At 38.3% G+C, this 15,683-nt stretch overlaps 1 protein-coding gene across 1 annotated transcript; it reads right to left on the bottom strand.

The window, feature by feature from the left end:
- Positions 1-741, bottom strand: LOC126285141 (putative nuclease HARBI1). The gene has a single exon (XM_049984459.1). It carries the CDS (start codon positions 739-741, stop codon positions 1-3), a length of 741 nt encoding a protein of 246 aa, XP_049840416.1.
- Between the last annotated feature and the right edge of the window lie 14,942 nt (positions 742-15,683).

Raw genomic sequence — 15,683 nt, 5'->3', positions numbered from 1 at the left:
TCAGTAAAAATGTTCATCAATTATAGTGCGATGATCTGCTCGTCCTAGTAATGTGTCATCATGATACATTTGTTGACAGGGAGGCATTGGCTCATTATTGTCAATATTGAGGCCCCTCTCACTACATAATAGCCTCAGCAGCCACATAATTCCTATACCTTCTGGTGGCTCTTCTTTGCTTGTGCTCCTTGCAATATTATGCAAGACAGCCGTACTCACTATAAATGCCATTGTCTTTTGTGGATTACACCTCATTCCCATAGATAAAATGGGGAATCTCTTCTTCCACAAACCATATTGTCTCTCCACAGTTTTCCTTGTGGTAACATCAGACCTGTTATATTGGTGATCTGCCAAACTTTGTGGATTTGAAAGTGGTGGCAATAAGTAAGGTTTGCATGCATAGCCACTATCTGCTAGTAAGTGACTGACTGGTATTTCACCATTTTCAGACTGTGCCCATCGAGCGCAATTATGAAATATTGTACTACCATGCACAGAGCCAGGCCACCAAGCCACAATGTCCCATATTATTAAATTGTGGTGGAAACCATCCATAACAGAGCGTACTTCTAATTGAGAAGGAAACTTTATGTATTGACAAGACATTGTTGGTATGATTCCCGACACTTCACTTATAATTCTTAGTGCCGTTGTAGAATGTACATTAGCACTGTCACCAATTACTATATTAAGTGCTCCAGTTGTGTATTCCCTTAATGTCATCAGAAGTGTGTTCATGGACGAGACCGGATTGTTTCAGTATGTTGGAAATTCTAGCCTATCATAGATTTGATCCAATAACCTCCACACTGATTCCTTTGACAGACAAAACCTCTCTTCAAATTTCTGGTCACCGTAATCTACAAACAGATTTCCTCTTTCCACAAGTACACCAACATGGTTGCAATGATTTATAGTATGTTAAAGATACAGCATTTATTTGTCTTCTATGCTATTTAAAACGTCCAAACGAACTGCCATGTTATGTGTTTACAATAAGTTAACCGCAATCAATTCAAGACAATCGACCCATTGAGCATGGTTAAATTTAATCGCAATCAAATCCCTTGATTAACTTTGATTGAGGTTGGTGCAGCCGAATATCAAGTTAATCAGGGTTAAATGCTTACTTGACCATGGTTAACTTTTAATTGGCGTTGCTGAAGACAGTACAGTTACTGATACTGATACTCTAAGCAGCAGACACAGAAATACATACCCACTTCCTCACATTATTTGACTTTAAAATCACGTAAAATAAAAAATGAGAAAGTATTTGGGTTTTCCCAGATTCTTACTGTAGGCATCTGTTAGAAGATGATATGCTTACTGTTGTTCTGGAATATTACCTAAGTGATGACAAAGTGCTGCAGCAATGTACTAACCAGGCTGATGTTATCTCTGTTAGTGAAAATGGTGAAAAAGTTGACAAGCTAAAGAAAGATCAATAAGAGTGGCATATCTCTTAATGAAAAAGGACAACATGAATTTAAAAATTGGTCTCTTATGAGCAAAATGGGTAAAATACCAGCCAATGAAGGAAGTATGCACATGTTTTACTGCACTAATTTGAAACTTGTTTGTTTCACCATAAGCAATGTCATAGAAAAGAAGTACACAGAGATGGACCTGACACTTTTGTGTACATGTCAAGAGCTGCAAAATAAATGTTTCTTCTGCTTTTCTTTCTTGCAGCAATCTACTACATGTTCCATCATTTTCCACTCACAGCTTAGAATGACAGGTCTTTCACTTTCAGATTTGACAAAGACTCATAGTTTCCCAACAAAGATTGTGGGGAGCCTCTTAATCATGGTGTGAAACTCACACAGGAACTTCTGGTAACATGAACTTCATTCACTGTCAGGACATCTGGAGCACTGCAAGTTTATCAATCCTTCGTCTCAGTTTCTTAACAGAAGCTCGTTCCATTGCACAGCATTCTGTGGACATTTGTTCCTTCCTATGAATCCATGATCGAAATGTTTAATTTAAATGTTTTTCAAGTACATTGTTTATATTCACATCATCATAATTAGGAACACAATGTGATAAAACCAAGTGCTAAGGGGCAATTATTTGTACTTGACAATGGCCAAATGGCATAAAATACAATACTGGACTTTGCAATAAATAATTTTACAGTTAACTGGTGCCCACAACATCATTTAAAAATTTTATATGATTGTGAACCACAGCTACAAGATGTTAACCTTGAAGTTTCCCTAGTAAGTTACTTTACGAGATCATAAAAATCTGTCAGTTTCCAGGTAGATGACAATGACATGCGATGACCCATCAGGATGTACTACCCTGTCGGAAGACATGTAGCTGGCCGGTCCTGGCTCCATTGGACACCTAGACCCTGGCAACCAGCAGGGCCTGCAACAATGATCAGGAACAGAGGCACCAGACGGGTCTCTCACCCGATAGAGATGATGATGTCAGTGCGACAAGTACTGTGAGCTATACAGTTGTTGGAAGGCCATTATCCTCTCCACCAGTGATGTGTCAGGCAACCAATGAGAAGTCCAATAAGTAGGAGGTCATGGTTACTTGGTCATTGTCACCTTGGGAATGGCAAACTGCATGTACACTAGAAGGACTGGAACTTCTAATACATAGATGCCACTATACCATAATAATTACTGAAGTGAGTGTTTCAGTACAAACCCATTGAGCCTAATGACCAACTGCATTCAGAGCTGGAGAACTCTGATGCCTATGAAGATGGGAAGGAGGCAGTGACATGAGGTCTGTTCATAAAGACAGAATGTAGCCTGCTTCCTTACCAATGGTCAATAGTCCTTGTTCTACTGTGCTTGCTTAAAACTGTTCTACAGACTTTTAACTGCACTGTCAAGTCTATGGTGGATGTTACTGCATCCAGGGTATAGCTTGTTGCTGCATGCACCAAGAGCAATGAATATCTCTCTCTCTCTCTCTCTCTCTCTCTCTCTCTCTCTCTCTCTCTCTCTCTTTCTCTCAGTGGATGTCCTGATGTGTGTGTAATGTGTAACTTGTGGCTAGTGATTGGTGCCCATGTAGCAATGTGTGCTCATGTCTGCAACTGACTTCAATTCATTCTGTTTCTTTCTGCTGCATAATTGTGTCACCATCTCTGTCTGACATTCCCTGTGGCTGTGCTAAGCATGAACTTAAGAAAAATTTTAATTTATTCCCCTTTCTACTCTGTGGCATAGCGCTATTAAAACTTCAGCAACACTTTAGTTAAAAACTCAAAAATCACTGGCAAGCTCTTCACTGCGCTGTACATGCTTTTAAACTGTAATTATAATACACCTCCGTAGATGGCATAGGTATCAAAATACATTTCATATATCATAATGGTGTCTAGCACTTAACTGGTTATCATTCTGCAGTTGTTTTTTTTTAAATTCATGCAACATTATATAAAAATTCTGAAATGTTTTGAACACACCTTTTGACATTTGCCATGGCTGATAATAGGTAAGTAAGCACCTTCGTTTATATGCTGCATATATATGGTGCCTCGAACTCCTAACTGCTTTGTTGCTGAACATATTATGGTCTTGCTTGGGACTTGATTAAAAATGGTCTGGTTGTAGGGAACCTCCAAATCTCATGGGTCTCGAGAATCGGGGAGACCCCAGATCACCCTCCTACCCCCCCCCCCCCCCCCCCTCTCATAGTACATCACTACTGTTCAGGATTACACATGTTAACTCTGCACCACAGAAAATAATAGATAGGTGACTAAAAACTAGGTGTGTTTTCGATTTTATGAAGAATACATTCATCATAATTCTACTTTATAAAACCACGTTTGGCATACTGCACGTAGGTAAAAGCATTTTATTTGAATTTTCTATAATAATATGGTCTGCTGAACATTATAATGGATGCACATCACAATATTGTTCACTAGACAGTTTTATTTACATTCTTTACAAAGGTAATCTAAAATCCATCATGTTCCTAGTGTGTGCAAGTCATCCAAACCAGTAGCTATTTTTAATAGGTTTCTCTTTCAGGATGCTTTCTCTCATGATCAGTCTTACATTGTGAATTTGTTTAATCTTATATTGAGATTTAAGAGCTACTAACTTTATATTATTATGAAGTCAACTAAACCCCAGTGCCAACAATCAGAGTGTAGATATGTGCATAATGTGAACGCCTTTCTGAGAAGATCTCCAGTCAATGGGTATCCTGGCAGTGAACTTTGTATACGTGAAAATATGGTATGAAAATCCATATTTTTAATTCAATACGTAGGTATGCAATTTAGGCGATAATGTTTTCAATTGGGTGCTCAAGTCCAGTATAGTTGCATAATCTCACACTAGAGCTTCACTTGGCAGGCGGCAGCCCATAAGACTTCAGCCAGATTGCTGGAGCAGCAACCTTGCCAGCTGAGCTGTTAACAGGAGTCCGCAGAATTTCACCATGACACTGGTACATGGTGCCAGCAGAGGCTGACGAAAAGACACACAACTGTAAATCTGAATGAATAAATATTAACTTGCTAATAATGTTTTATTAGTGCCAAAGATGCTCTATAGGGACCACATCATCATCTTGACAATGTAGAAGTGTCTCCGCCTGGCACCCCTGCAAAAGTGGACACTCCAAAAGATGTGCAAGATCCATCCAAGGCAAACATTAATACTAGATCTGCAGCAAATTTGTTCCTTCCAACTATATGTGATTTTACCTTTTTGACCTACATCAACTCCTGGCACACAATACAGGAGAAAGTAAATTTAGTCCAAAAATGTCTACAGTCTCCAAAAATGACTTTGGATCGCTAAATTAAAAACAAAGAAACAGTTTTTAGTGATGAAACAAACTACAATTAAGTTAAAGTTAGGCAAGTGCACCCCAGACATGAAAAAATAGAGCTTTAAGCACATTTAAACTGTTTAATTTAGCAATTTGGAAGAATAATAATTTTTTCACATCCTTTGAAACATGTTGAATTAGATTTTATTGATGTAGGTGACATTACTAGATGATGAAATTTTCTGCATTTTTTAAATGATACCAGTAGTCGTCACTCAAAATGCACTTGGCCCCTATAGAGGTGCAAGTGCATCTTCATGTGGTAGTTGGCATACAATATCAATGTGAGACACAGAAGGGCAAGAGCATCTTACTACAACCTTCCATTGATCTTGGATTTGATTTATCATAAATGTCATGGATGAAGCAGGTTTGGTGTACTCATTTGTTAACAAACAACCAATGCGTGTTTTATAAGACTCCTTATTTAATTCAAACAATGTTTCAAAATGAAAAGGTAAGGTAGTAAAAATGAAGAAATACATACGTGGACTTATTTCTTACTGGATATTGTGATTATTGAAAGACACATTGAAATTTATTTCACCTCTATGACCTATGTTTGGGATGGGTGAAACAGACACAATGTTAATTTTGAGAACAACAGACAAATCTTCAGCTGGTGTTTGTTCTTCAAAAATGAGCTCTTTCTGATGAACTTCACGGAAATTCTGTCATTATAAATAACAGACTTGAACTATAAATCATCTGGATAACCAGTTCCCTCTTGTGCAATCCATTTGTTCCATATACTCTTACCCTTTAAGCCTATTAAAGGGGAAGGTTTTTTCCAGAAGCAGTAGAAGCCATTAATACAGCTGTATTTTCTCGTCCTGGTCCACTAACTGTCCTTGTAGATGGTTTGCCAATTCTTCCTACTACTTTTGTATTTGAAGGGTTTGAGCAAAAGCTAGATTCATCTAAACTGAATAACTGGTCTGGTTTATTCAAGAACTTCTAAGTTGGTAAGAGTAGATTCAAGAAGGGTGAAAAAATCATGAATTATGATAGGATCCAATACTTTTTTTCAAGCTGCTTCCACATACTGAGGCTTCTTAGTAGAAAGATGTTGGCACTTTATGAAATTTGTCAACCAGTCTTTTCCTGGTCGACCATGTTTAATTTTAGTTTTTATTCCAATCTTCATAACAGGGATGAATTAGGAAATTACAGGCCAATCTCATTGACCTCAACATTGCTAAAATCTATGAAATGATAATAAAGAATAGAATTGTAAGTTTTATAACAAAGTACAGTATACTGCATTCATCACAACATGGTTTCAGAGAAGGGAAGTCAACAAAAACAGCATCAACAGATATAATTGAGCACATTCTTAATTTACTTGACAGGAAACAAAAGACTTGTGGGATTTTTATGGACCTATCTAAGGCATTTGATTGTGCGAACCACTCAAAATTAATGATGAAATTATATCAGTATGGAATTAGAGGAAAATGACATACTTAAATCATACATTACAAATAGGAAACAATGCACAGAAATCAGACATACTAGTGGGGGAAATATAACAAACTACAGATCAGAATTACAAACAGTTAAACACAGTGTGCCGCAAGAGTCTGTGCTTGGGCCAATACTATTTATACTCTACATAAATGAATTCCGTAGCTATATAAATCAGAAACTTATAATGTATGCTGATGACACAACAATCATTTTCACAGCTGACACGAAGGAGGAGCTTGAGAAGGAAGCACTCCTGACTATCGAAAATGCAAATAAATATTTAACACAAAACAACCTGTTTATGAATCAGTCTAAAACAATGATTGTAGTATTTCAGACCAAGCACAATGAAAATTATAATATAAATGTTAATATAAATGGAAAGACTATTAAAGAAGTAAGCAGCACAAATTTTCTAGGAACTGTAATAGACAAACATTTGGCATGGGAAGAGCACCTAGATGCATTGTGTAAAAACATAAACAAACAGATCTTCATCATGTATAAAACAGCTAAGACTGTGGATGATGAAGTCCTCAGATCAATGTATTATGGACTTGTCTTCCCACATTTGTCTTATTCAGTTCATATATGGGGAAGAGCTTAAGCTGGCTACCTAAAAAGAATATCCACAATTCAGAAAAGGGCAGTGAGATGCGTTGCAAAAATACCACCAAGACAGACCTGTAGGCAAGCTTTTGTACACTATAATATTATGACAGTAAATTCACTGTACATATACCAAAGCATAATGGCGGTAAGTTCAAGTGATAAACACCTCCTAAATAAAGATGTACACAAACACAGTACAAGAGGAAATGAAAATTACTACATGATAAATAGAAATCTAAAACTGTCTATGAGTGTCCCAGAAGAAGCAGGCAAAAGGTTTTTTAATAAACTCTTCAAAATCATTAAAAAAGAAACAGACCTAAATGTTTTAAAAATCATTTGAAACTATATCTCACAGGGAAATGTATATACAGTTTGAGTGAATACTAAGATGGTGTTTAAATATGTTATATCATTACTGAAATGTACCTTTAAAAATTATCATTTCTGTTTGTTGTTTGGATTTGTGTGTACATATAATGTGAAACATGTAATACCTTTGTATGATTATCGACTATTTCTGTTTAATTATTTGTTTCATTTATATATAATGAAATCAAGTTTGATGTTAATAGCTTATTGTATGAGACACCCAATACTCTCAGCTGGATTTTCAGCTGGAGTCCATGGGCAAAGAATAAATAAATAAATAAATACTCCCACAATGTCTAGTACCTCAATGTGTGAGAACCCGAAGCCACATTTTTTTGCATTGTATAAAGTGTATTGGTAATACTTGTTTCAATTTCAGAAGACATGTCCAGTATTCAACCAAACGTGGAGCTCTTCTGCCCTCTTCTCCCTTTCAAATGATCTTTGAGTTGTTAAAGGAATGTTGTGCATTCTCCTTCCTGTTTTTATCATCAGTGTTCCAGCTTTTATCTCAGCGACAACTTTTTGTAATGTTTCTTGAATGTATGATATAGCTCGATCGCTTTTTTCTGACTTAATTGCGAACCATATTGAAGCACCTGTAATAATAAGGTTTTTTAGAAACAAATATTTCATTTAACAAACCTTTGAGTAAAAATATTAAACACTGAGTAATCACGGGGCAAGTACATAACTCTCACGTTCTTGCCCCTCAGAATATACAGCACAGCGCCACGTATGTATATTCTGAGGGGCAAGAGTGACCCCCTTAGGAAACAAAAATTGTATATAGATATCTTAAAATTAGATATATTTATGATGTAAAATCTCCCCATGAACCATGGACCTTGCTATTGGTCGGGAGGCTTGCTTGCCTCAATGATACAGATAGCTGTACCGTAGGTGCAACCACAACGGAGGGGTATCTGTTGAGAGGCCAGACAAACATGTGGTTCCTGAAGAGGGGCAGCAGCCTTTTCAGTAGTTGGAGGGGCAACAGTCTGGATAATTGACTGATCTGGCCTTGTAACACTAACCAAAACGGCTTTGCAGTTGTGGTACTGCGAACGGATGAAAGCAAGGGGAAACTAAAGCTGTAATTTTTCCCGGGGGCATGCAGCTTTACTGTATGATTAAATGATGATGGCATCCTCTTGGGTAAAATATCCCGGAGGTAAAATAGTCCCCCATTCGGACTTCCGGGCAGGGACTATTCAAGATGATGTCATTATCAGGAAAAAGAAAACCGGCGTTCTACGGATCGGAGTGTGGAATGTCAGATCCCTTAATTGGGCACGTAGGTTAGAAAATTTAAAAAGGGAAACAGGATTGGTTAAAGTTAGATATAGTGGGAATTAGTGAAGTTCGGTGGCAGGAGGAACAAGACTTTTGGTCAGGTGAAAACAGGGTTATAAATACAAAATCAAATAGGGGTAATGCAGGAATAGGTTTAATAATGAATAAAAGAATACGAATGCAGGTAAGCTACTACAAACAGCATAGTGAATGCATTATTGTCGCCAAGATAGACATGAACCCCAAGCCTACAACAGTAGTACAAGTTTATATGCCAACTCGCTCTGCAGATGATGAAGAAATGGATGAAATGTATGATGAGATAAAAGAAAATATTCAGGTAGTGAAGGGAGATGAAAATTTAATAGTCATGGGTGATTGGAATTTAACAGTAGCAAAAAGAAGAGAAGGAAACATAGTAGGTGAATATGGATTGGGGCTAAGAAATGCAAGAGGAAGTCGCCTGGTAGAATTTTGCACAGAGCATAACTTAATCGTAGCTAACACGTGGATCAAGAATCATGAAAGAAGGTTGTATACATGGAAGGACCCTGGAGATACTAGAAGGTTTCAGATAGATTATATAATAGTAAGACAGATATTTAGGAACCAGATTTTAAATTGGAAAACATTTCCAGGGCCAGATGTGGACTTTGACCACAATCTATTGGTTCTGAACTGTAGATTAAAACTGAAGAAACTGCAAAAAGGTGGGAATTTAAGGAGATGGGACCTGAATAAACTGACTAAACCAGAGGTTGTACAGAGTTTCAGGGAGAGCACAAGGGAACAATTGACAGGAATGGGGGAAAGAAATACAGTAGAAGAAGAACGGGTAGCTTTGAGGAATGAAATAGTGGAGGCAGCAGAGGATTAAATAGGTAAAAAGACGAGGGCTAGTAGAAATCCTTGGTTAACAGAAGAGATACTGAATTTGATTGATTAAAGGAAAAAATACAAAAATGCAGTAAGTGAAGCAGGCAAGGCTTATCTCATGAGGGGTGAGATAGATACTGCCAACAGGAAAACTAAAGAGACCTTTGGAGAAAAGAGAACCACTTGTATGAATATCAAGAGCTCAGATGGAAACCCAGTTCTAAATAAAGAAGGGAAAGCAGAAAGGTGGAAGGAGTATATAGAGGGTCTGTACAGGGGCGATGTTGTTGAGGACAATATTATGGAAATGGAATAGGAGGTAGGTGAAGATGAAACGGGAGATACGATACTGCGTGAAGAGTTTGACAGAGCACTGAAAGACCTAAGTCAAAACATGGCCCTGGGAGTAGACAACATTCCATTAGAACTACTGACTGCCTTGGGAGAGCCAGTCCTGACAAAACTCTACCATCTGGTGAGCAAGATGTATGAGACAGGCGAAATTCCCTCAGACTAGATTAGATTAGATTAATACTTGTTCCATAGATCATGAATACGACACTTTGTAATGATGTGGAACGTCTCAGGTTAATAAAAGATGTTGCATTACACAAAATATTGCATGACACTAATGTTTAAGGTAGTTTTTTTCCTTTATTTATATCTAAAAATTCAGCCAGTGAGTAGAAGGAGTTGTCATCTAGAAATTCTATTAATTTATTGTCAGGCTTTTGATGCTGTTTGGTAGGTGACCAAAGACTTTTGTGGCAGCATAATTTACCCCTTTCTGTGCCAAAGTCAGATTTAACCCTGCATAGTGAAGATCATCCTTTCTCCTGGTGTTATAGCTATGCACACTGCTATTACTTTTGAACTGGGTAGGATTATTAACAACAAATTTCATAAGTGAATATATATACTGTGAGATTACTGTGAGGATCCCTAGATCCTCAAACAGATGTCTGCAGGATGACCGTGGGTGGGCTCCAGCAATTATTCTGATTACACGTTTTTGAGCAATGAATACTTTTCTACTCAATGATGAATTACCCCAGAATATGATGCCATACTAAAGCAGTGAATGAAAATAGGCATAGTAAGCTAATTTACTGAGATTCTTGTCACCAAAATTTGCAATAACCCTAATAGCATACGTAGCTGAACTTAGACGTTTCAGCAGACCATCAATGTGTTGCTTCCAGTTTAACCTCTCATCAATGGCCACACCTAAAAATTTTGAAAATTCTACCTTAGCTACAGACTTCTGTTCAAAGTCCATATTTATTACTGGAGTTGTGCCATTTACTGTACGGAACTGTATATACTGTGTTTTATCAAATTTTAAAGAGAGTCCGTTTGCTGAGAACCACTTAATAATTTTGTGAAAAACATCATTTACAATTACATCACTTAGTTCTTGATTTTTGGATGTTATTACTATACTTGTATCATCAGCAAAAAGAACTAACTTTGTATCTTCATCAATGTGGCATGGTAAGTCATTAAAGTATATCAAGAACAGTAAAGGACCTAAGACCAAACCCTGTGGGACCCCGTACTTGATAGCGCCCCAGTTTGAGGAATCAGCTGTTGTTTTAACATTACATGAATTACTTATTTCAACTTTCTGCATTCTTCCAGATAAGTATGAATTAAACCATTTGTGCACTGCCCCCCTCAAACCATAATGATTTAGCTTATCTAAAAGAATTGCATGATTTACACAATCAAAGGCCTTTGAGAGATCACAAAAAATACCAATGGATGATGTTCGGTTATTCAGAGCATTTAATATTTGATCAGTGAAAGTGTATATAGCATTTTCTGTTGAAAAGCCTTTCTGAAAACCAAACTGACATTTTGTTAGTACTTTAGTTTTACAAATATCGAAGGCTACTCTGGAATACATTACTTTCTCAAAAATTTTTGATAGAGCTGTCAGAAGAGAGATTAGGTGATAGTTGTTGACATCCATCGTATCCCCCTTTTTATACAATGGTTTTACAATGGCGTATTTCTGTCTATTGGGGAAAACACCCTGCTCCAAAGAGCTATTACATAAGTGGCTGAGAATCCTACTTATCTGTGGGGAACAAGCTTTACGTATCTTCGTGGAAATGCCATCAATTCCGTAAGAGCTTTTACTTTTCAATGAGTTTATTATTTTACTGATTTCAGAGGGAGTGGTTGGTGGAAATACAGTTGTTCCAAACTGCACAGGTTTGGCCTCTTCTATTAGAAGCCTTGCCTCTTCTAGTGACGATCTAGATCCTATTTTCTCCACAACATTCAAAAAATGATTATTGAAAATAGGTATTGAATTCAAGAAGAATATAATAATTCCAATCCCAAACCAAGGAGGTGTTGACAGATGTGAAAATTACCGAACTATCAGTTTAATAAGTCACAGCTGCAAAATTATTTACAGACTAATAGAAAAACTGGTAGAAACCGACCTCGGTGAAGATCAGTTTGGATTCTGTAGAAATGTTGGAACACGTGAGGCAATACTGACCCTACGACTTATCTTAGAAGCTAGATTAAGGAAGGGCAAACCTACGTTTCTAGCATTTGTAGACTTAGAGAAAGCTTTTGACAATGTTGACTGGAATACTCTCTTTCAAATTCTGAAGGAGGCAGGGGTAAAATAGAGGGAGCGAAAGGCTATTTACAATTTGTACAGTAAGCAGATGGCAGCTATAAGAGTCGAGGGACATGAAAAGGAAGCAGTGGTTGGGAAGGGAGTGAGACAAGGTTGTAGCCTCTCCCCGATGCTATTCAATCTTCATATTGAGCAAGCAGTAAAGGAAACAAAAGAAAAGTTCGGAGTAGGTATTAAAATCCATGGAGAAGAAATAAAAACTTTGAGGTTCGCCAATGACATTGTAATTCTGTCAGAGACAGCAAAGGACCTGGAAGAGCAGTTGAACAGAATGGACAGTGTCTTGAAAGGAGGGTATAAGATGGACATCAACAAAAGCAAAATGTAGTCGAATTAAGTCAGGTGACGCTGAGGGAATTAGATTAGGAAATGAGACACAAAGTAGTAAAGGAGTTTTGCTATTTGGGGAGAAAAATAACTGATGATGGTCGAAGTAGGGAAGTTATAAAATGTAGACTGGCAATGGCAAGGAGAGCGTTTCTGAAGAAGAGAAAGTTGTTAACATTGAGTATAGATTTAAGAGTCAGGAAGTCATTTATGAAAGTATTTGTATGGAGTGTAGCCATGTATGGAAGTGAAACATGGACGATAAATAGTTTGGACAAACAGAGAATAGAAGCTTTCGAAATGTGTTGCTACAGAAGAATTCTGAAAATTAGATGGATAGATCAGATATCTAATGAGGAGGTATTGAATAGGATTGGGGAGAAGAGGAGTTTGTGGCACAACTTGACAAGAAGAAGGGACAAGTTGGTAGGACGTGTTCTGAGGCATCAAGGGATCACAAATGTAGCATTGGAGGGCAGCGTGGAGGGTTAAAATCATAGACGGAGACCAAGAGATGAATACACTAAGCAGATTCAGAAGGATGTAGGGTGCAGTAGGTACTGTGAGATGAAGAAGCTTGCACAGAATAGAGTAGCATGGAGGGCTGCATCAAACCAGTCTCAGGACTGAAGACCACAACAACAACATGATGTAACAATGCTTTATATTTATCTAGACATGTGAACACAGTAAGTATCCACAAAATTACAGCCATAATGAACGAAGAAAGAAATGTGACGCACTCGTAGTCACACTATGAAGCGCACTATCACCTGCCATTGTTACCGCGGGAGTCAGAATTCAATTGTTTACGCGTGCACCACTTTGTAGTGTTGCCACAGCTTCAAGGGAGTGGAAGATTCACGAAAACTACTAACATTGCCACATAAAAATCTTTTTTGGGTAGTAGACGCACTTGCTCCAAAGTCGCACTTGCCCCACCTTATTCAATGCTGTCACATTTGGTACTAAAATGCAATGGTACGGCGAGGAAAGAGGGAGGGTAAATAAAACAGTACATCAGGGACTAATTAATGATGCTGGATTATCAATTCATAAAGATGTTTGGCTTTTGGTAGATGACTGTCTACAGCTGTTACATATTTTGAAGAAAGCATATTTGTGCCATCGGCTATACAACTGTAATTTTTTCTCTGCTAGTTTCAATTATTACAGACATCTTCACAGGAGAAAAACAGTGTACACACATGGTTCAAAAATACGTCTGCGTCAAATATGACTCAGTCAAATGTAGAATATACATCAGTGCCATAATAGTATGTTTTAACATAGCCCATATAAACATACTGTGCCTTGGCACAATTACAGTAATGCACAGTTAGTGAAGTGCTCCAGATGTTAACGACTAATCTTGTAATCGATTACTATCTGTGTAATAGGTATTACCTTGCAGTTATCCACGTTTAAATACACTTACAGTACATTACATCCAGTGCAAATGCTGTCCACGTCTTTCTTCATTATCTTATGGTCATACAATGACGATAATGATTAACAAACTCTCAATCAGAGTTACTGATCCTGTCTGATAAGTCGTTGATGTACACACAGGTCAGCCAAAATATTATAACCAATGTCCACCGCAAAACTGAATAGCACCTTGTAACATTGTGTTGACGCTGTAAGGAAAGTACATAAGTAGAACAAACATAGTTGAGGAATCACAGCAACGGTTCGAGTCCCTTAACACACAGCAACTGAAGTGCTGGAAGTTACTATTCTAGATTCAGAATCTGTTAATTAAAACCAGAGTGAAACTTCCTGGCAGACTCGAGGTACTGGCTGAAGTAAGGCTGTGAGGACGGGGCGTGAGTCGTGCTTGTGTTCTCACTTGGTAAAGCACTTGCCAGCGAAAGGCAATAGGTCCCGAGTTCGAGTCTCGGTCCGGCACACAGTTTTAATCTGTCAGGAAGTTCCATATCAGCGCACACTCCGCTGCAGAGTGAAAATCTCATTCTTAAAACCAGAGTGTTATCACATCGAAGTATCGAAGTATCACTGCTGTCACTACGTCTATTGCTAGGCATCTTGACAATATCGACACTGAGAGGTAGGTTTCTTCTGCCACCGATGGATACTATTTCCATCGCCAGACCATATGACAATGACCAAGCCATCAGAATGAGGACATTTCATGTAACCGCTGTCACAAAAGCTACAACCACAGTCTACATGACACCGCCCACTACCTGGCCAACAGCATGGACAACAACTACCTGTTGAACAATCACAGGACCTTTTCACAACATTTTAGCATCACCAGCAGTGCCACAGGCCCCCTAGGACACAGCACCATCACCATCACAAGTAGCTAACAGCACCAACTACATCATCGCCAACAACAAGATTAGCCACAGCATCAACAGCAAAAGTAGCAGCCATCAGCAGGAACAGCCCCAGTGCCCCCAGCCACAACACCAGACACCAGCTATGATGTAGACAGTGACACCAGGAAGCAAACATTAACTATCCCCAGTCATCCTGCATCCTCCTTTCCACATCCAATCTAACCCGATCACTCAAACTACGAAAAGGCCAAGTAGAACTGAGCGTCAGAATGACCCAGCTAACACTTCCAGATACTGATGACATGTAGGACGACCTCATTCCAGAACTGCAAAACCAAACCCATTCCTGTTCCTTATGCTCAACAGATGTGACCCCAAATTTCTAAATCCTAAGATACTCCTCATTCACACTCAGCAGTACATACCGGCAACACAAATCCAGAAACTCATCCCTAGGAGAGATTTCGTCATCATTAAAACCAACGACACTCATTACCACTGAAACACAGCCAAATGTGAACTTAACTCACAACCAGGCGTCAATGCGTGAAAGGCATAACAGGAGTATTCTCTGAATCACTACCGACAAACTAAGCACAAAATTGGGCCTTCATTGATCACAGAAGCATATTGCTGTCAGCTTTACCCCCCATATAATTATCACCTGAGAGAAATTGCGAAAAATCCAACCAGTTGTCAACATTGCGTGGAACACTATCTAAACAAACAATGCACGGAGATTAAATCCCCATCTACCTGTAAAATCTGCGTCCAATCTCTCCTTAACAACTGCCGCAAGTGAAAATCAGAACCTTCTCCCCAAAAATCAGGACTCGCCATCCCCATCCGCACAATCTGCCCACCACTCTAGAAACAATACCTTCCGTCCTCCACCACCACTGAAGATATTATCCGCTTCATAATCTTAG

This window comes from Schistocerca gregaria, chromosome 8 (genome assembly GCF_023897955.1).
Source record: "Schistocerca gregaria isolate iqSchGreg1 chromosome 8, iqSchGreg1.2, whole genome shotgun sequence".
NCBI lineage: Eukaryota > Metazoa > Arthropoda > Insecta > Orthoptera > Acrididae > Schistocerca > Schistocerca gregaria.
This window is presented reverse-complemented; position numbering and strand designations above follow the sequence as displayed.